At 37.8% G+C, this 22,333-nt stretch overlaps 1 protein-coding gene across 1 annotated transcript in view; it reads right to left on the bottom strand.

Moving 5' to 3' along the window:
- The window catches only part of SNTG2 (syntrophin gamma 2), a 301,458-nt gene that overhangs the window by 87,259 nt on the left and 191,866 nt on the right, over positions 1–22,333 (bottom strand). The window contains exons 8-9 of the mRNA XM_074820798.1: positions 18,058–18,149; positions 251–378 (exon numbers count right to left, since the gene is read on the bottom strand). Coding sequence (XP_074676899.1) covers positions 251–378; positions 18,058–18,149 — 220 coding nt within the window. The remainder of the gene's footprint in view (positions 1–250; positions 379–18,057; positions 18,150–22,333) is intronic.

The following is a 22,333-nucleotide window of genomic DNA, read 5'->3' as shown; positions in this document are numbered from 1 at the left end:
ATGCTAACTGAATTCCCAAGATACAACAGAATATAGAAACATATTTGTAGGAGCTATATTTATTGTCCTTTTTTACTTTATCTTTGGTAATCACCATGCATGCCATTAATCTCACGAGAAGATGGACTGCATAGTTTTTAATAAGAAGACTTCATATCTCCACTCAAAGAATTCTTATAGATCCACCACTCCATAGCAAAATATTAGGTGCAGCTAGCTAACCCAGTGCTTCCCCTTTTAGATTACAAACCTTAATTTATCTGTTCCAGCTTTGTACCTCGAGATTCGACCCATTGACAGAGGAACTGATAAGGTGTCTAGCCAGTGCTTCTCGTATTTTGGTTCATTAGCTATGGGTGAAGAAGGTGATGATGGAGCCTGTGCAGAATAAATGAGAATCAGTAGGTGCAGTTTATCAGACAGTATAGTAAAGAAACTATGAATATGCATCTCTGGCTCTGCTTGTCTCAGAGTAAATAATCATAGCAATAAAACTATTCAAGAAACTCAGTATTTAGAGAGAAATAAAAAGAAGCATTCATGCAGAAAGGAATGCTACCTACATTATGCTTGTGACTTAATTTCAGTATTACCTTAACATTAACATGAAAGATATTTATATTTTTGTTAATGTTTATAATTGACAATATAAAGGAAATAGTTTTTTGTCATAAATGTCATGAATTTTCTCTAAATGCAACACAAAATACATTTTTGGTTTAAATTAATTTGGTCTGTGCAACTCTTCTACAACTTCAGACAATCATCAGAGAAAAAGACACAAATAATAACCTGATGTAAAGACTACATTAGAAAATACTGCTTTTCTATTTTGCCCATTGTGACTTTTATCCATAATGTGATTTAATAGTAGATTTAAAATTCTGATTTCCATATATGGACTGATGAATTTTGAATTTCATCTTTGAAGTTTTCCTTCAAATGCTTCTACTAGAAAGGCAAGATTGTTGATAGTATCTGAGCAGTAAAGGATGTCCAGATCTCAGAAAAATGAAAATATAAAATTTTACAATCAAGTTACACTTCATGTAACTACGGCGTACAAAAGAAAATAACCTTAAATCAAATGTGTGTAAATGCAAATTAAGTTAGGGGAATTAGTGTGGATATATAACTGTTGATAAAAGGATCTACTCAAACCTAACCTAGAGCTTATATACAGACTGTTCACCCTGCTCATATATGTAGCATCTTATGCATTGCAACTAAATAGTGCATGAAGGCACCAGGAATGAAACGTGATAAAAAGAAAATATTTATGAAATTTTAAAAGTTGTCACAGAACCACTAGCGCTAAAACATTCAGGAAACTAGTGAGATATACATCTCAGTTGATACACACTTGCAGAATATGCAGTTTGTTCCTTGTGAAATAATATCCAGAGGTTCACATCATTGTATCAATGACTGAAAGTACAGAACTATGCCCAAATTGTCAAAAAAGATGATAACTGGTTTTGTTCGCAAATTATGTCAAAATAGTGTTTACAGGCAAAAACCAATTAAATTAGAAACAGATTAGTAAATGCTGGAAACCACTGCTTAGTGTACCAACTGAGATTTATAGCATGATTATGAGCTTAAAAAATTGCTTATTACATAAACAAAAGAATGAGCTAGGAGTTTCTTACAGCATGCAGAAAAACGATAAATGCAAAAGTTTTCATTGGTATTTATATCTCCACACTACCATGACAGCTGATCATTTCACTCTTTTATGAAGACAGCAATACTATTTACAGAGAGGCAGCTGAGAAGGATTCACAGACTGAGAAGAATTCTCAGATTCCTGAGAAGGGTTCCTATTTAGGTCAAAGTTAGGCATTTGTGCTGTCTCCAAAACTAAATTATTTGTCCCACATTGTACAGAGAACTTTCTGATAGAGAAGGGAGTTGAAAGTTAGTTATTTTCATATGAGCTGTAAATATGCACTGAGTAGTACTTACAAAAGCAAATAAACCACAGAATGACCCAACTTCAGCCTTGTTATGCCCAGGTGTTCAGAAGTCATCAAACTTACTCAAAATAAAGAACACTCTGGGAATTGTTCTATTTCTTTTTCTGGCTCATAAGGATTTAGAGTTATTTTTTTTCCCCCTAAAGCTCCTTCTTACAGTCATCAAGGGCTGATCTTTCTATTTACTTCTTTAAATAAATCAAAATAGTGAGTTTCACATTCTAACAGGATGACTGAAAGTTAGTGGCTGAGGGACAGTTTTCTAGTAAATGAAAAATCTGTAATAGAATTACCAGAGTTGGTAACACTGAAGAATCTTTTAGACTGCAATCTCTTGGGAAAGGAATTTCATTTAGAGTATTTGCAATCCCTAAAACAATCCAGCTTCCATTTGATTGAGATCTCCTGGTGTTGTTGCAGTATGAATATTTCATAATCAAGTCCACAGACAAATTCTATTTCATAGAACTAGCCACAAAAGGCTAAGGTGTCTCCAAAGCTTAGTATACATTCAATAATATCATAGCGAAGAATCTGATGCATATTTTAGAATTCTGTACAAATTAATTGACAGAACCACATGCAATCTGAAGTGGAAAATGATCATAATAATCTAACGTGCCTGTCTGGAAACTGAGATGTCTAAGAATAAAGCGGAAGGTAGCTTATTACAATCAAACATAAATGCTTGAATATGATCACTGAATTTAAATCCAAGAATCAGAAAACAAAGGAACATAAAAATTCCTGCAGCACCTTCACCTATTGTTCCCATTCTCTCAACTCTCAAGATACATAAAACATCTAGACAATTTAAACATAAAAATCTGTCTTTTTCTTGTGAACTAATAGCTGTATTTCTTTTAGCACGCTGTTGAACAATATTCTGTAATATTCTAGGTGATTTAAGAGCATTTAGCAACAAAAAATTCATGAGTAGGTCATTCTGGCAATTTATTGTTTCCATTTGGTCCCTTACACTTCAATCAAATGCTTTAGTAGGATACCAGTGTAAAGAAAAAATATCTCAGTGTAAGTAAAGATCAGAATTTTAGAAAATCTACATCACAGCTATTCATTAGATTCACGAATTTAAGGGGAAAAAATGGCCAAAACCGCTTGGTCAAAATCTATTAACCTCAAAGTTATGATACTACCGTATAGAAATATTCCTGCCAAAATGCTAAACTGTTACAACTGATGTAAACTCCTGAAGAAAATGTGGCTTATCCATACAATTTCAAAGTTTTGATATTTGAAAAACACAGTATAAAGAGTAATTTATTTTTTCCCTGCAGTTCTGGACTACTTATACCTTCAGAAACCCTACCACATGATCTGAACATTAATGACCAAGAACACAAAAGGATACAAAGGGGTCAGACTGGTCCAAGTTTCAAATGTCTACTAAGCCATAGTCTACTAACCAGTTTATGGTAGAGCATAAAGTCGAACTGTCCCCTCTTCATCTTCTTAAGGACAAAAGAGGGCATACCTATGGCCATAAGACTATTGCATAGAAATTAAATACCTGGTCATAGGACCAGCAATTCATTTTGTTCAGTTTTTCCTATAATCTATTAGCACTTCAATCTGAGATAGATCCTTTGATGTATCCCCTTCAAAACATATGGATAAAAATAACAAACTGGGGAAAAAGCAAGTCAATACAACTTCTGCAAACAGAAGTCATGCCTCACAAATCTTTTACAGTTGTCCAAAGCTGTTAATTAATATGAGAGAAGCAATTGCTAAGGCATACTTGGGTTTCCAAAAACCTTTTGTCCCTCAGAAAAGGTTCTTAACTAAATTGCTGTGAAATAAGGCAAAATCCTCACACAAATTAATAATTAGCTAAAATATAGCAAGAAAAACACAGCACTTAAGAACCAGTTTTCACTGTGGAGGGGCACTATCAGTGGACTCCTACAGTTACATATGCTGTTCAGTATATTGATTAGTGATCTAGACAAGATAGTGAACACCAGACTGACCAAGTTTTCTACGCACAAGTAACAAAAAACAATAAAAAAGAAACCAAACTGTAAACAGCTGCAGAAGCAGCTCATGATACTGAATGACTGAGACATAAAAGGACTGCTAAAAATATAGTAGATAAATGTATAGTAATGCATATGAGGAAAGACAGTATTAACTTTCCCCATACTGTAATGGGATATGAATAGGTGATTAACATTCAAAAATAAGATCTTGTTGTCGTGGGAAAAGCATATGTTGAAAGGAATGGAATCGTTTTCATGCAAATAATGATTAAGTAAACAAAGATCCATTAGTCTGGGAAAGAACTGAGGATATTGTATGGTAAAATGTATGTAAAAAAAATTACAGAGAAAAGGATTATGAACCAGTGGCTCACTTGGCCTTTTCATATAAGAAGCAGAGATAGTGATTAGAAGTAAGACAGTAGGATAAAAACAAAGAATGGATTCTCTATAAAACAAACTCTGGCTCAGGAAGGCCCTATGCCAGAAGTCATTTGCGGTATAGGAAATACACCCTACAAATAATTTTTCATATTTCCTCTGCTTTTGTATTCTCTTGAGGGCATCTGTTGGGAACAAGCCATTTGAATAGATGGTCCTTTGGTATGACCCAGTGTACTGAGCTGGCTGACCTTCAAGCCTTCTGTCTACTAAACAGCTGCTCTGATCATGTTGAAAACTCTCCATGCCGTTCCTCCAAAGCACTAAAATTTGGCTGTTTAGACATCATCTCTGCAATCACAGCTTTTATCCTCTGGTTCATTTCACACCTTTGGCATTCTGCTGAGATCACCAACAATGTTGCCAGTTAATGCCAATTTGTTTTTAACACCTGTCCATTAAGAAATGGATTGAACACAAAAATCTCATTTTTGACAGAACACTGAACAAGAATCATGTTGTAATGACACATAATCACTACCCACCTGGGACAGCTGTGTACTGTTGACCTGGAGGAGGGTCTGATTCTGTATCTCATTAGCAATCATTGACCTATGAAGGACGATGTAGGCAAGTGCTTTGTTGCTTTTTTAAACAACTATATAACAACTCATTATGGGGCAACCAAAAAGTCTTCCCAGAAGTAGAATGACTATAGAAAGGCCTCCACTAAGTGGGAGACCTAATGAGACATGACTGTATAATTAAGTTTCCATTAAGAACATGGAAGGCAAAAGATCACAGCTGGCTGGGACTGTCAATTTTTCATCTTTTTGTGACATACGATTTGCAGAGCCTGGGAAAATCAGTTATTTTCACAGAAGCACAGAATGGTTTGGATTAGAAGGGACCTTAAAGATCATCTAGTTCCAATGTCTCTGCCATGGGCAGGGACACCTTCCACTAGATCAGGTTGCTCAAAGCCCCGTCCAACCTGGCCTTGACACTTCCAGGGAGGGGGCATCCACAACTTCTCTGGGGAACCTGTATCAGTGTCTCACCACACTCACAGTCAAGAATTTCTTCCTTATAGCTAATCTAAATCCACCCTCTTTCAGATTAAAACCATCATCCCTCGTCCTATCATAACACTCCCTGATAAAGAGTCTCTCCCTATCTTTTCTGTAGGCTCCCTTTAAGTACTGGAAGGCATCCCTGGAGCCTTCTCTTCTCCAGGCTGAACAACCCCAAGTCTGTCAGCCTGTCCTCATAGGGGAGGTGCTCCAGCCCCCTCATCATCTTTCTGGCCTCCTCTGGACTTGCTCCAACAGGTCTGTGTCCTCCTTATGTTGGGGGCTCCAAAGCTGGACTGCAGGTGGGGTATCACAAGAGCAGAGTAGAGGGGAAAAATCATCTCCCTCAACCTTATGGCCACAATTTTCTTGATGCAGCCCAGGATATGGTTGGCTTTCTGGGCTGAGAGCACACATTGCTGGCTCATATTCAGTTTTCCATCCACTAATCCCCTCAAGTCCTTCTCTGCAGGACTGGTCTCAATTCACTCCTCACTCAGCCTGTATTTGTCTTTGGGATTGCTTCAACTCATGTGCAGGACCTTGCACTTGGTCTTGTTGAACTTCATGAGGTTTGCATGGCCCCACCTCTCAAGCCTGTCAAGGTCCCTCTGGATGGCACATCCCTTCCCTCCAGCGTGTCAACCACACCACACAGCTTGGTGTCATCGGCAAACTTGCTGAGGGTGCACTCAATCCCACTCTTCATGTAACCAACAAAGATGTTAAACAGTGCCGGTCCCAGTACCGAACCCTGAGGAACGCCACTTGTCACTGCTCTCCACTTGGACATTGAGCCGTTGACTGCAACTCTTTTGAGTGCAACCATCCAGCCAATTCCTTCTCCACCATGTGGTCCATCCATCAAATCCATGTCTCTCCAATTTACAGACAAGGATGTTGTGCGGGACGGTGTCAAATGCTTTGACCAAGTCAAGGTAGATGATGTCAATTGCTCTTCCCTTATCCACCAACGCTGTAATTCCATTGTAGGTGGCCACTAAATTTGTCAGGCACAGTCTTCCCTTAGTGAAGCCATCTTGGCTGTCACCAATCACCTTCTTATTTTCCAAATGCCCTAGCTTAGTTTCCAGTAGGATCTGCTCCATGATCTCTCCCAGGCACAGAGGTGACACTGACTGGGCTGTAGTTCCCCAGGTCTTCCTTTTTTCCCTTTTTAAAAATGGGGGTCATGTTTCCCCTTTTCCAGTCAGTAGGAACTTCACTGTACTGCCACGTCTATCAAATATGATGGATAGTGGTTTAGCAACTTCATCTGTCGGTTCCCTCAGGACCTGTGGATGCATATCATCAGGTCCCATGGATTTGTGCACTTTCAGGTTCCTTAGCTGGTCTCGAAGCTGATCTTATCATACAGTGGGTGGTTCTTCATTCCCCCAGTCCCTGCTTTTGCCTTCTGTGTATTGGGTGGTGTGGCTGGAGCACTTGCTGATGAAGACCGAGGCAAAAAAGTTGTTATCTCAGACTTCTTCATATCCTGGGTAACCAGGTCTCCTGTTTCCTTCTGGAGAGGGCCCACACTTCCCCTAGTCTTCCTTTTATCACCGATGTACCTATAGAAGCTTTTCTTGTTGTCCTTGATGTCCCTGGACAGATTTAATTCTATCAGGTCTTTGACCTTCCTAACCTGATCCTTGGTCGCTCAGACAGTTTCTCTGTATTCCCCTCAGGCTACCTGGCCTTGCTTCCATTTCACCTTACTTTTTTTTAAAAACTGTCTTTGCTTCTACATCTCTGCAAGAAAAGTGCCATGAGAAGGAAGTGTCTCTGAATCCTCCCTAGTAATTTAATTTGCAATTTCTGCTAGGGCTGTGCCTTGAACGCAACCACAGTGATATTATAGGTTGACATGCCGCTCTTTTGTTAAATATGGGCTTCAGGCAGGTTGATGCTGGGTTAATTCATTTTTGGAGTCAGAAATATTCAAGGTCATATTACTCAGCATGATTAAGCTTGCTTTTAAATATATTTTTCATTTCATATTACCATTACTATTCGGTTTGCAGAAAGGCAAGTTTTGAAATGTCTTCATAGTGGATGCAGATGAAGGACTATACTTGGAGCAGCAATGTATCAATTGCAAACAGTCTCATACTACAGTTAAGCAAAAAGGCAACAACAATTTCTACAGTTTATTATTAGGAGACTAAACTAATTAGCATCAATTATTTCTTCCCTTGAAACAAGCTACATTTTTTTCTTTGCTACCATGATGCCTTCTGCTGTCACCAGCATTGAGAAATAAAGAGAGTTCAGGGGAAATTCTTACAAATATCTGAGCTTTCAACTGTAAGTGTAACCAGTGCAAATGATTTCATGAAAGACTTATTTGTGTTCTAAAAGAGTTTGATTTTCTAGCAAAACTTACTTTTTGCAGTTATTTGCTAATTTGCATTTTTGAGGGCTTCAAAAGACTGACAAGATATACACTAGTAAACTTACCTTGCAATGAATTTAATTTATATGAATTAATACATTTAATTAATTGTTATTATGGTGAAGATTGAAAGGTAAAATGATCTGAAAGGAAATAAAAGATTAGTAAATGTGACATCCATCTATAAGAAGAGCCAGAAATAGGATCTGCGGAACTACAGGCCTGTCAGCCTGACCTTGCTGCCAGGGAAGGTTATGGAACAGATCATCCTGAGTACCATCACACAGCATGTACAAGAGAACCAGGACCAGTCATCATGGGTTTATGAAAGGCAGGTCCTGCTTGACAAACCTGATCTCCTTCTATGACAAGCTGACCTGCTTATTGGATGAAGGAAAGGCTGTGGATGTTGTTTACCGGGACTTTAGTAAACCCTCTGACACCATTTCCCACAGCATTCTCCTGGCGAAACTGGCTGCTCACGGCTTGGATGGGTGTTCTCTTTGCTGGGTAAAAAACTGGTTGGATGGCTGGGCCCAAAGAGTTGTGGTGAATGGAGTTAAATCCAGTTGGCGGCCGGTCACGAGTGGTGTCCCCCAGGGCTCAGTATTGAGGTTAGTTCTGCTTAATATCTTTATCGATGATCTGGATGAGGGGATCGAGTGCACCCTCAGTAAGTTTGCAGATGACACCAAGTTGAGTGGGAGAGTTGATCTGCCTGAGGGTAGAAAGACTCTTCAGAGGGATATGAACAGGCTGGGTCAATGGGTCGAGGCCAACTGTATGGTTTAGTGGTAGGTTTGGTAGTGTTAGGTTAACATTGAGTCAGACTCGGGTGATCTTAAGGGTGTTTTCAGACCTAAATGATTCAGTGATTCTACAGTTCTATGAAATAAGGATCAAGTGTGATACCCATTAGGAAAAAAATATAACCTTTTACTGATCATTTGGGATTTATCCACTTTTTGCTTTAGAGGGTTTATTATTTCAAAGTGTATTATTAAAGTTTTGAGCTTGTTCTGTAAACTGGTATTTCTACCAGGCACATGTATATGTAAGAGGCATGACTAATTCTAGATTACTGTCTGTGTTGATACTGGTTCAAAAAGAGATGATTATGACGATGCTATTATTTATCTCTCAAGGTATTTTTTCTATTTCCACTTCAGTGAGCATTGCTGAGAATTTTTGAGAAGAATATAAATTATTTCTCTGTAAAATATGTATAAGAAAATGCTAGCAACATTAATACATTTGATATTTATATATTTAAATATTTGCCTAGTAAAAATAACTCTGAGGTTGAAATCATAGAATCATAGAATATCTCAAGTTGGAAGGGACCCATAAGGATAGTGGATTCCAATTCCCTGCTCCTCACAGGACTACCTGAAACCAAATCACACAACTACGAGCATCATCCAGATGGTCCTTGAACTCTGAAATGATAAGAAAATGGCTTGGCATAGCTTCATTTCCTTAAGCTGTAACTGAAAACATTGACCAGTAAGTTTTAATGGATTTCAGTAAAAACTTTTACCTTAGTTAAGTACTAAATTTCTTTCTTTTTGGTGAAAACTGGAGCGCCTCTTGTCAAAACTCCATTACTAAAAATATTCAGGTATATTCAGAAGAAAGTCCTCAATATAATATGCTTTTCAAAGTAAGCAGATTTGTTTACACTTATGCTGGAAGAAGAGAATTAGAGTTATATAATTTCTTGCAACAGCACCAGCAACCATTCAACTCGCAGTGAATTGGATGAGCTCTCTATTTTTTCAGTCAGGTTTCTGACTGAAATATATGTATATATTGTGTATATACATATATATATATATAGAGGCACGATTAGTTTTCAGTGGATTGATGAATTGATCTGACCCAATGTATTAGCTAAGCATTTGCTAATACTTATTACAGGGACAGACAGGAAATAGAGCCTGTATACTGGTTGGAGAAGAAAACAAGACCACTCCATTTAGCAGTAAGTCTTACATCAGCTTACTTTAATCATTGAACAACACAATTAACAAGTGTTCAGCTGGGTGTAGAGACATGAGTGAAACTCTTGTGATGCCCATCTAAAGAAACACATTATTGAGATATCTACTGTAAATAGGAGTCAATTAGAGCATTCGACTTGTCTCAGAATTCAGAGGGATTTAATGACGATATCAAAATACCTGTGCATTCCTTTGATGCAGCATCAATTAAGGAGAGGGTCTATGTTTATTTATTTTTAATGGAATTCTTAGATGCAGGTGCACAATTCTGTGATAGCTTTAAGAAGACAGTAATTATCTGGTAAAGTATGCATCACCAAATCATCTAATAGATAAAGTCTCCTATACAGGAAACAAGCTCTTTCAGATGAAGTAACAATTTGGATAAGTAATTTGATGTCTTTAAAATTCAGTGAAAGCAGCAACTTTTAATTATACAGCTCTATTCTACATTATTTTAATTGACAGTTGTTGTTTAATTAAATGGGAGGAAGGTCAAACAGCATGTGAAAAAAGGATACTACCCCTCTCTTTCTATCACAGAAAAGAAAAACTGTTTTAATTCTAATGCCGCATCCCATGCATGCTTCTGAAATTTAATGATTGCTCTTGAAGACTTTTAATGCTTATTAATTAATGGATAACTTTGCAGACACTTAGCACCTATATGTGGTGCTTACATGGAGAGTCTGTATAGCAGTACATGTTAGGGACTTACACTGCCCTATTCACTGCAGTAGCTATGCATTTAAATCAACAGGATTACTATTCTACCAGTGAGGAACAAATTAAAAACCTTTCAATTATATAAGTTTCTCTAGAAGTGATTTACAATGGAAATATTAATGAATATTTCATTACAGCTGTGCTGCTAGGCGCTATTACATTATCATTTTTTTAATGAACCAATAAGGTACAAGCCTGACTAAGATATTTTTAGAGAATACATATGGACTATTTGACAGAATCTTGCACCTTTTTCTTGAATTTGTTTCCCTCGGGCTAGTACGTAATTGGTTCCTGAGTAACCTCAACAACCTTGCCTGGAACACCTTTCCAGATATATTCTTCCTTTGGCGGGTAGAGGACAGGGGCCAGAGTAGTTCATACTAAATCTCAGCTCAAAAAGCAGGAAGTAATTATGACTCTTCTCAAATTGTAACAGTCAGAAATCAAAACCCAACATTAAAGGTATATAAGGAAAAGAACAGAACAAAATATAATGTTGAGATTATTATGGCATTACACTATAAATGCAAGTATCCAAACTTCAGCTGTTACAGATAGGTTTTGGCAGCCTTTCATATCCCCAAATGGTGCATGCTGTCCTTGCTTAGAAAAATTAGTTCAAGGTTAGGAAAATTCTTTGAACTCGACACAGTCTGCACACCCCTCAGAATAAATCTGAAGCTTGACTCTTGCTTGCTCTTGAACTAGGAGCTCAGTAAGTGTCAATTTCTTGCAGGAACTTGTGGAATGACACTGGATGCAGCTTTGTGGGAGAACTCATTGCCTCAATTTTACTATCCTTTTTCACTATATGCCATTTATAGCATGTACTTGAACTGCTTGAGTTCATATATGCTAACATCAAGTCTAGAGACAGGTCATCACTATATGCCTCTCTGTTTCCACGCTGATCATTACTAGGGCCTGGTATTTGGAACAGGAATCAAACACTAACTTGGGGCAACAGTAGATGGATCTTTCTAGTTTCAAAAAAAAAAAAAAAACCCAACACCAACAAACCACCTTGCTTTCATTTCTTCTAACACTTCAGCTTCCTCATTTAGTCTTCAATCTTATGAATGCGACCACAAGTATTTCCCTCTAACCAAGGACTTCTGGTAGTCCCTGCTAAAACACATGAAAGATGCCTGCTTTTTCTGTTCACCATGTTGGCAACTGGTAAGAAATAGTCATAATTTCATTTACTCATACAACAGAGTTTCAAATTCCTAACTTCCCTTTATAATCTAAGCTCTGACCTGAAGTGGTTCATTTTGTACCTTTGTAGTCATAGGCAGGAGAACAGATAATGACAGAAAAAGGAGAGATGATTTGTTCAAGAATAAAATGCAGATTTAATTCCTTCACAGCTCTCATTCTGTACTCCTGAATATCATAGGCCAAACAGAAGAGCACCATTCATTAATAAATAACACCGCTCCCCCAAACTCCTTTGTCCATCTATGCAAATGAAAGTACTCAATACACTCATCGCAACCTACAGAGCAATATAAATCTTCCTAAGACAGATTCCTGGTGACTAGTCAGATGAATTGCTCCCTACCATCCATCAAGTAAGAAAAGGGACTCAAAATATTTTAATTGTAAGTATAATTAAAAAAAAAAAACAAAAACAAAAGAAAATGCATAAGGATAAAGAAAATGACCCAATATCTATCAGAATTTATAAAAAAAAAAAATAAATTTGGCGCTATCTCCCAACCCATTTTCTTTTTGCTGCTGCTGCTGCAAACTGAAAAGAACAAATTCATAAGAACTATAAGAAACAATGCATTCACATGAAAGGGCTGTGGGAAAAATGTATAATTAAAAAATGAAACCAGACACCTAACAAATGCAAGTTACTGTTTTCTACTTGGCATATTAGTTCCATTGTGACCCTGTTGCACTTTTTTCTGAAAGATGAATAACAAAGTCATAATCTTTTATCTGACCTTTCTTGGTCTTTGACTTCTTTTCCAGTGGAAACAGACTTGGATTTAGGCCAGCCCCACTTAAAAAATTGAAGCCACCTTCTTTGAAGGTGTGTGAGTATCAGATTAATTTTCAGTGTTTTAAGGGAATATTTTTTAAATTAGTATTAGATGTCATAAAGCAGCAAATATTGTCCAGTGTTCATTTATTTAGCAGCTAGTAAGATTTTTTTATATTTTCAATGCCGTATTTCCTTTCACCAGCTTTTGTTAAGGCTCTAAGTTAAAAAAAAAATAACCTAAAAGCATATTTGACTTAAACTTTACTGGGAAATTAAACAAGTGTTTAATTTCTGTGCAGAAGAAATGACCAACCTGATCAATCAGATGTTAAATACCAGAAGAAATAAGTCTGCTGAAAGGACAAGCAGTGACAGTGAGGATCAATACAACTAAAAGATAAGACTTATAAAGGTACATTTTAGTCACTTCATTAATGACATAGTGAAAGTCCCAATGGACTCTAATCAGAATTAGAAAAAAACAGCACTTTTGAACAGCTAAATCTAAATCAAGAAATTTCAACACTTGAATTCAAAAGCATTTCCTTAACAATTCTATAGTAGTGGAGTAGGAAAGTGTTATTTAATAGGCTTTTTCCAGCTTCTACTGCTATGATTTCTAAGAGGTGTAATCAGAAACAGAAAATTTGGATTATTTTTACCTGTAGGTGAAAAGGGGACAGTCACTTCTTGTTTTATTGAGAAAAAGGAGCACACTTATTTGCAGTGTGTTTATCTGATATCATAAAGGTCCTCAGCACAGCAGCAGTCCAAAATATTTAAGTGTAGCTAGCTGTGTTCATCTATTCTAAGCTTCTCTTCAGCAAATAAATGGAAGACATGGTGGTGATTACTTTAATGAGAGTAACCAGCACTGTACCTCTAAGTGAGCTATTGTTTGTATTTATTACATTAATTACATTTTATGCACGTACATCACTAAATGATACACTGTGAATTGGAAGTCAATTTAAAGTTAAATTGCTTTCATATTCAGTGAGAAAATAATGGATTTTCAGATCAAGAGTTGGCAGTCTATTGGCATCACATACTAAACCATTCTAATAGAAAAGGTATTGATCTGAAATCCTGAAACTTTTCTTCTTTAAAGTGAGCTACAGGATGATAAAAATGAAGAATAAAGTAAAACTTAAGAATAATCAATATTGTGCTTATACTGAGTTGGATGACACTACAGGAACATTCGAAAAATAAAACTATTGAAGTTTTCAGATGTACGGCATCAATTCAATCTTAATTCAATAGTCTGGTCATACACTCCAATAAAGCATCCATCAGAATAGCTATTACTCTCAGTAAGAGGGTGTCCATCCTCCCTTTCTTGGATCCTCTTCCCTTTTTGTCTTTACATGCTTAGGATTGAGTCATATCATTCTCTCACTCTGGATCCAGGACTACCATAGACATTAAAGATTTAGCATCCTACTGGTCCCATCAAGAATTGAGAATCTGTATTTTTTCTTCTTTAAAAAATGTACTTGGTGATGAAGTAGGCAATGTCTTTTTGAAAGCAAAATTTTTAAATTTAACACATGAAACAAAGCCACCAAGTAAAAATATTTTAAAGCAATTTAGAAAATTTTAAGTTCCTGTTTAGTTTCATTTAACCAACTAAACTAAACATACACTATCAAAATTAAATTAGAGTGCTCAAATTACATGAACACACAGAAAATCATTATTAGAACATCACTTTTAGACAATTCAGGGAATCTGTATTTTCAAAAAAATGAAAACCTTCCAGATTTTCCCTTTGCACTGTCACTATTATATTTTTCAATGGTGTCTTAAACAGGGATTTGTTTTATTTGCAGTCTCCTTTATTTTCATTCCCAATTTCTCCAGAGTGGGGGCCTGGACATCTAGGATATTTGGACATCTAGGAGAATATCTATACAGTATTTTCTTGCTTTGTAGTTAGAATCCTTCAGGTAAACAACCTGCAATCATTAGCCTAGAGACCACCTCCTCTGAATGTTTTATGTTCCCCCCTGAGATTTCACATTGTGTTTAATAAACGGCTTATAAGATACAGATGAATGTACCTGCCACTATCAATCTCTATAGCATTTGTCACAGTGCCCAAGCACAAAATAATTAGGTGTGAAGTGAGTACTTTGGCTTATTTCTGTCTTCCAGAGAAGCTTCTTAAAGTGCTATACTACAAATTCCTCTGATAATTATAGGTAGGATGTATATAAATCCTGAAGATGATATCACATCACATATAACAGAAGCTTCACAGCAGAGGTGACAAAGATATGTCTAAGTGACGCAAGCTAGAACAAGAACTGAAAATGGTATAATCATATTAGGCAGAAGCAACTTGTTAACATGGCTAAACTACTGTGTATATGATACAAACTAGCTCAAGTGTCTCTGTAATTGTTTGTCAGAACGGACATGCTGCATGACAGATTGGTGAAACTGGCATAACAGTAATTGCTTACCTCTCATTCCTGTCCTTTCCCTTCTGTTGTGTGTTTTTTGGAGCAGCATTTCCACTCATGAATATATGTGCATTGTCTAATATGGCATGGATCTGACTGTGGTTAGGAAGGAACATAAAATTGCAACACAAACTTACAAGATGCAGTATTCAAAATGAGTGAGATCTCACTTACCAAGGTGACATTAAAAAGGGATTTAAATGACCTTAGCACTACTGGGCAATACCATTATAGGAAATGTCAGTTCTGCTCTTCCTTTACTGTAAGAGGGAAGGGATGCTGCTCGGAGGGCCCTTGACAGGCTGGAGAGGCGGGACCATGTAAACCTCATGAGGTTCAACAAGGCCAAGTGCAAGGTCCTGCACATGGGTCAGGACAATCCCAAGCACAAATAAAGGCTGGACGATGACCAGGATTGACAGCAGCCCTGAGGAGAAGGACTTAGGGGTATTGGTGGATGGAAAACTGAATATGAGCCAGCAATGTGTGCTCACAGCTCAGAAAGCCAACCGTATCCTGGGCTGCGTCAAGAGAAGCGTGGCCAGCGTGTTGAGGAATGTGATTCTCCCCCTCTACTCTGCTCTTGTGAGACCCCACCTGCAGTACTGTGTCCAGCTCTGGGGCCCCCAACACAAGAAAGATCTGCTCGAGCTGGTCCAAATGAGGCCACGAAGATGATGAGGGGCCTGGAGCACCTCCCCTACGAGAACAGGCTGAGTGAGTTGGGGTTGTTCAGCCTGGAGAAGAGAAGGCTCCGGGGAGACCTTATAGCAGCCTTCTAGTACTTAAAGGGGGCCTACAGGAAAGATGGGGAGGGACTCTTTATCAGGCAGTGTTACGATAGGATGAGGGATGATGGCTTTAAACTGGAAGAGGGTAGATTTAGATTAGTTATAAGGAAGAAATTCTCCACTGTGAGAGTGGTGAGGCACTGGAACAGGTTGCCCAGAGAAGTTGGGATGTCCCCTCCCTGGAACTGTTCAAGGCGGGGTTGGACGGGGCTTTGAGCAACCTGGTCTAGTGGAAGGTGTCCCTGCCCATGGCAGGGGGGTTGGAACTAGATGATCTTTAAGGTCCCTTCCAACCTAAACCTTTCTATGATTCTATGATAAAAATGAAAATATCTAATCAAAAAAGGAGACGCACTTACTACATGAGAGTTGAAACACATTTATAACCACTTTTGAACACCTGATCACAGCTTATTTACACTCGCAGTTTAGTTTGATGAAAGTTTGACAACACACCTCTAGCGAACCATCTCAAAAGCCAGTCATTCCTGCTCAGAATATTTAGAACCTTCCTTTTGCATTTTATAGTAAGAACCTGGCAGTTTTTAATTTTGTTTCCTGTGAAGGAACATCATCACTACTAGGCTAGATATAAGGTAGATTGTTTTGCTTTATTTCACTTCTAGGTCATAGTGTCTGGTTCATACATAACTTCTTGTGTGACTTTATGTCAAGCTTCAGAAAAATGAAATGTTGTATAAAAGCAAGCTAGTACCTTAGTATTTCCCTTTTTTTTACTTTCTGTGTTTCCACTTATATTTCAAGCTTATGCATAGTCTTTTGTGTGCTACCTTGGAAACTAGCTCTAAATTACTGTGTTACAAGTCTCCAAAACTCCAGCTACTTATTTTTTATAATGCATAGAATTCAAAGTGTGCAATTCCCACAATACGGTGATAATGATTGTTGAAAGTTATTACGGCATACTCATTCTAGCACTTAATAAGCATTAATTTACTAAAACATGCTAATGCAATCACAGGCAATCATCTGGCCATAGCCCTCTTCTTATAATGTAAGCTCTTTGAAGAAAGGACTTTCTCTGCAGAGCACCTGGTACACAGGCACTGCAGAATGATGGACCCTGAGAACAGACTGGGATTTTTTAGTAAGAAAACAATACAAGGTAATTGAAGGTAATAGTTATCTGGAACATTAAAAAGAAATAAACATGAAACCTTCTGTATCTACGCTTAGTTTTGATCCCAAGCACTAAGGTAGAGGTATCAGTGCAGAACAGCTTATCTTTATTTATTTCCCATATGTACATATTCATACATACATATTTCTTTCATCAGATGGAAACAAGACTTAAGGATTAGTTTAGAGAGATAGTGCCCCAAAAAGTGCAAAGCTTAGGAGAAGTACAGTAAGCAGCAGACACTGACATCTCTGGCTGAGTAGGAAAGAAAAGGAAAAACAGATAAGAGGAGAAACCTTCGCTCCATTCACTGGGCATTCCTTCTGTATAATTTAATATCCAACTGAAAGACTACAGCTGCGATTTGTTAAGAGCTAAATAAGTTTAGAGCATGCAGGTCCATGTCCTTGTACAGCTAGTATTTAAATCTTCAACCTTCATTTTTAAAAGAGCAACACTATTGCCTACTAAGACTTCCTATCTTCTTTGGCTTTGGTAACTAGTATTCTTCCTGGAGAAAGGAATTTTTTTTTCCACAATGCTGCAATTAATGCAATCATAGCTGTTCACCACAGAAAAAAGAACTGAATATCCTCTGGATTAAAGAAACGGACCTTTTATTTTTCCCTAGGTCTGCCTTCCCATTTTATTTCTTTCTCTTTTACTCCCTTTCTTTCCTAGCACAAAAGTTTGCTTCAAGAATTCGACTTCAGATTATTTTCTGAATTCCATGTACATTTCAGCATCTCTAGCTGGACTAAATTCAATAGTACAGTACTACAGTTCAACAAAGTATGACAAAAATTCACATGAATTTATGCCTAAAGAATGATTAAATCTTACTCTGCTCACTCCTACAAGCTTCACAGTTGCCTCAGAGTAAGAACCTAGAAGTCCAGGGCCCCAAGTTGGCTACTTTCTAAGTATAGAATTTTACAGTATTTTAAGTACACTTAAAAATCAAACAAACAAACAAGCAAACAACTACAACAAAAAATATGGGTCTAACAGTCCTACACTAGCATTCTGAAGCTCAGAATGGGAAGAGAGCTTATATAGCTTACACCATGATTTTATTATTCATTTGCTTACGGTGTTAGTTGAGTTTCCATTTAAATGTAAGCCACTGTCAAAGAGAGGTGATGAAGCCCCACTGCTGTGATCACTGGATGGTCCAGGGGAACCTGGAAATCAGATCATGAAAAATAATTGCTTATGTTAAAAATATATGTATATATCAGGCAATATGTATTCCAGCCATAAAATACAGGAAGAATTTTTAATATAAAGTACAAAACAAAGCCAGAAGTAATATTTGCGTTTTAGAATGACAGCCAATAAAATGTCCATATGCTATAATTTATGTCTAAAAAGAAAAAAGATAGATAGATGTCATTTTATGGAGGCTGTGCTCACGTGAACTACTTGCATGCTTAATTGTTTGCAGGATTTATGACTGAAAAGGGGGAAATATAGCCCCCAGTTTTAAAAAGGAAAAAAACAAAGACTCAGGGAACTACAGCCCAGTCAGTGTCACCTCTGTGCCCAGCAAGATCATGGAGCGGATTCTCCTGGAAATTAAGCTAAGGCATTTGGAAAATAAGGAGGTGATTGCTGACAGCTAAGATGGCTTCACTAAGGGAAGACTGTGCCTGACAAATTTGGTGGCCACCTACAATGGAGTTACAGCATTGGTGGATAAGGGAAGAGCAATTGACGTCATCTACCTTGACTTGGTCAAAGCATTTGACACTGTCCCACACAACATCCTTGTCTGTAAATTGGAGAGACATGGATTTGATGGATGGACCACGTGGTGGAGAAGGAATTGGCTGGATGGTTGCACTCAAAAGAGTTGAGGTCAATGGCTCAATGTCCAAGTGGAGAGCAGTGACAAGTGGTGTTCCTCAGGGGTCGGTGTTGGGACCAGCGCTGTTTAACATCTTTATTGTTACATGGACGGTGGGATTGAGTGCACCCTCAGCAAGTTCGCCGATGACACCAAGCTGTGTGGTGTGGTTGACATGCTGGAGGGAAGGGATGTCATCCAGAGGGACCTTGACAGGCTTGAGAGGTGGGGCCATGTAAACTTCATGAAGTTCAACAAGACCAAGTGCAAGGTTCTGCACATGGGTCAGGACAATCCCAAGCACAAATAAAGGCTGGGCAATGACCAGGATTGACAGCAGCCCTGAGGAGAAGGACTTGGGGGTACTGGTGGATGGAAAACTGAATATGAGCCAGCAATGTGTGCTCGCAGCCCAGAAAGCCAACTGTATCCTGGGCTTCATCAAGAGAAGTGTGACCAGCAGGTCGAGGGAGGTGATTCTCCCCCTCTACTCTGCTCTTGTGAGACCCCACCTGCAGTACTGTGTCCACCTCTGGGCCTCCCAACATAAGAAGGACATGGACCTGCTCGAGCGGGTCCAGAGGAGGACCACAAAGATGATTCAGAGTGCTGCAGCATGTCTCCTATGAAAAGAGGCTGAGAGAGTTAGGGTTGGTCAGCCTGGAGAAGAGAAGGCTCCGGGGAGACCTTATAGCAGCCTTCTAGTACTTAAAGGGGGCTACAGGAAAGATGGGAACAGGCTCTATATCAGGGAGTGTGATGATAGGATGAGGGATGATGGCTTTAAACTGGAAGAGGGTAGGTTTAGATTAGCTATAAGGAAGAAATTCTTTACTGTGAGGGTAGAGACACTGGACCATTTCTCCAGAGAGGTTGTGGATTTCCCCTCCCTGGAACTGTTTCAGGCCAGGTTGGACGGGGCTTTGAGCCACCTGATCTAGTGGGTTGGAACTAGATGATCATTACGGTCCCTTCCAACCTAAACCATTCTATGATTTTACAATTAAGCCTTTTTTTCACTGAGAATGTAGTCAAAACCAAGTAAGAAATTCAGTTACACAAATCCACTAATTTAATTAATGTTGAAAGTCTCACCTTAGAGTATAACATGGACTGTATTTATAAACAAAGCTAATAAGAAACTCCCAGACAAGTACTAACTGTACACATACATACACTTAATTATATGTCTTTTTCTTAAAACGTCAATTACTTTCAAAAATTATGCACCTTCTTAAACTGAAAAATTAAAAGCAGTCATCATGAAATGTTGATATTATGTTAATATGTTAAGATTACACAGTTAGATTCTTCAAGTTATCTCTTCCTTTAGCAGTTATGCATGATGACCCTGCTTTATTAGTTAAAGTGACTCCAGGAAAGCTTAATACTTTTGTAACATACAATATTGGAAGCAGCACAAAGTCACATCATTGTGTAATTTTTCCTGAAATGTAAAATGTTAACATATAAAACCAAGAATATACAGTTACTGTCAGACAGCACTTGGTTTTATCAATAAAGCACATAAAATCAATTCCACAGCATTATATTCATCATCACTGAGAACTCATTTTTCCATCTGAAGAAGTCACCTGAAATTGCCTGTAAATCATTTCACACTAATAGGTCTGTCAAGTCTAACATCACAAAAGTCAAAAAGTAATTCTTAGTCATATAGTTTTGTACGTATCTTTTCCACATATCTGGAAGATTTAACAAAATGGAACTTAATTCAGCAAAAGCTTATTTTCTGTGTAACAAATCTCTGTCAGTTCAGTGCTGAGTAGTCAGAATTTTACCCTGAATTCTGAAGTTTCAGCATGTTTTCATTTGAATTCTTTCTGTACAGCATTAGATGATGTCAGCAGAACGAACCACTGTGCTTTGCTTGTAAGGGTCTAACCCAAGCGCCGACTTTAGTAGCTAGCTACAACATTTTGTAGCTACTATATACATACAGTAGAACACAAAAATCTATGTTCAGACTCATAGATGACCACAGTGACTTGCTGGAACAGAAGATAATTTCTAATATTTTTAATAAAAATAATGAAATTAAAAAGTTGGCATTAAATTCTCCAGTGAAGAGTCTGCCTGCTGGTGGATCCCACTGTCTCCGGCAGTAGACAACTATGACAGGTCCACGAATCAATCATATTCTTAAAGTGGAATTATTGCACCTCTTCAGCAATTTGAGCCTATCAAAAGACATGAATTTGGGTATTTTCAAATCTCTAATTCCAGGTTTTACCATAATTCAAAATACAACTTCATAATAATTTATTTTTTTAAGTAAACTGACATCCATTGCATGGGAAAGCTAAGAATAAAAGGTTAAGGAACAAATTTCTGTCTTACCACATTGTCCCTGCAGATTTGCTTTTCAGTTCAGCAGCTTTCTTTGGTTTTCTGAGTCACAACAAACTACATAGCCTCTCTCAGGGTGTGCCACCTCCACCACTTGATTGCAAGCAAGTTAACAAGTCTTTTAGTCTGCTCCCTGCCTATTCTGCCTCACTCACTCATGGACTACTCCTTCACAGCCTCATTCAGCATTTTAGAAGCTCCCACTGTATATGCTCAACTGCTTTCATGGAAGGTGCAGTGCTCTCATCTCTCCAAGGAGCATTGTTTGCCTCCCCCCTATGGCAGCCCTAGAGCAATCAGGTACTCTTTCCTTCCTGTTGTTAGAACAAAATACAGTATATACATCCACATGATATACATAATATAAAATATACTAACACAAAGTAAATCTTGTACTATCTGCTACTGTAGCCCTTGCCCAAGTAGATGGGACTCCAAACCACATGTTAGGTACCACTCCAAACTCTGGAACATTAGTTTGAGAAAGACTATAAAAAAAAGATTTTATGTAAAATAAAATATCTGCTAAAGGTAAATCCCCCCTTCACGACCACAATACACCCTGATGGGTACTGATGCGAGAAAAAAGGCATTTGGTGTGTTGTGAGATTTCCAGCAATCATTATTGACTATCTGTCCTCTTATTCCACCCAAATCATAGTTAGACAGCCAGCCTATGAGGAATGCAAACCTACACTATGACAGTCATCTCAGAGCCCCACCAACAGGTGGTTGTTTATTTCAGTCAGTGAATTACACTGAATCTCTAAATAAAAAACAACCCCCCCAAAATGCAGGACAGCAGATCAATGTACAGCAAGTAGTCAGCAAGATTTAATCCTTTGCAACAATTTGTCTTATAATCAACATTGCTGAATGATACTGGAGACCTCTTGTATAAAAATAAAATCTCATTTATCTAACTTGGTCATTACGTCAATAGACAACCTTCAATAGACAAAAAGCCCATTCCAGAACAACCATGAAATTAAAATCAAAGGAAACACTCCTGGTGATTTTTAATTATACTGCAAGCTTTGTGACTTCAGAATATTCAGATAATTTGGTATAACTATCAAAATAAAAAATTCTTAAGAGAGCTTTGTGACTCAAATTCCTTTTTGTGCACGGGCTTGTGAAAAGCTCTTC

The sequence above is a fragment of the Strix aluco genome, chromosome 3, assembly GCF_031877795.1.
Source record: "Strix aluco isolate bStrAlu1 chromosome 3, bStrAlu1.hap1, whole genome shotgun sequence".
Lineage (NCBI taxonomy): Eukaryota > Metazoa > Chordata > Aves > Strigiformes > Strigidae > Strix > Strix aluco.
The sequence above is the reverse complement of the archived record's forward strand: the minus strand, read 5'-3'. Positions and strand labels throughout refer to the sequence as shown.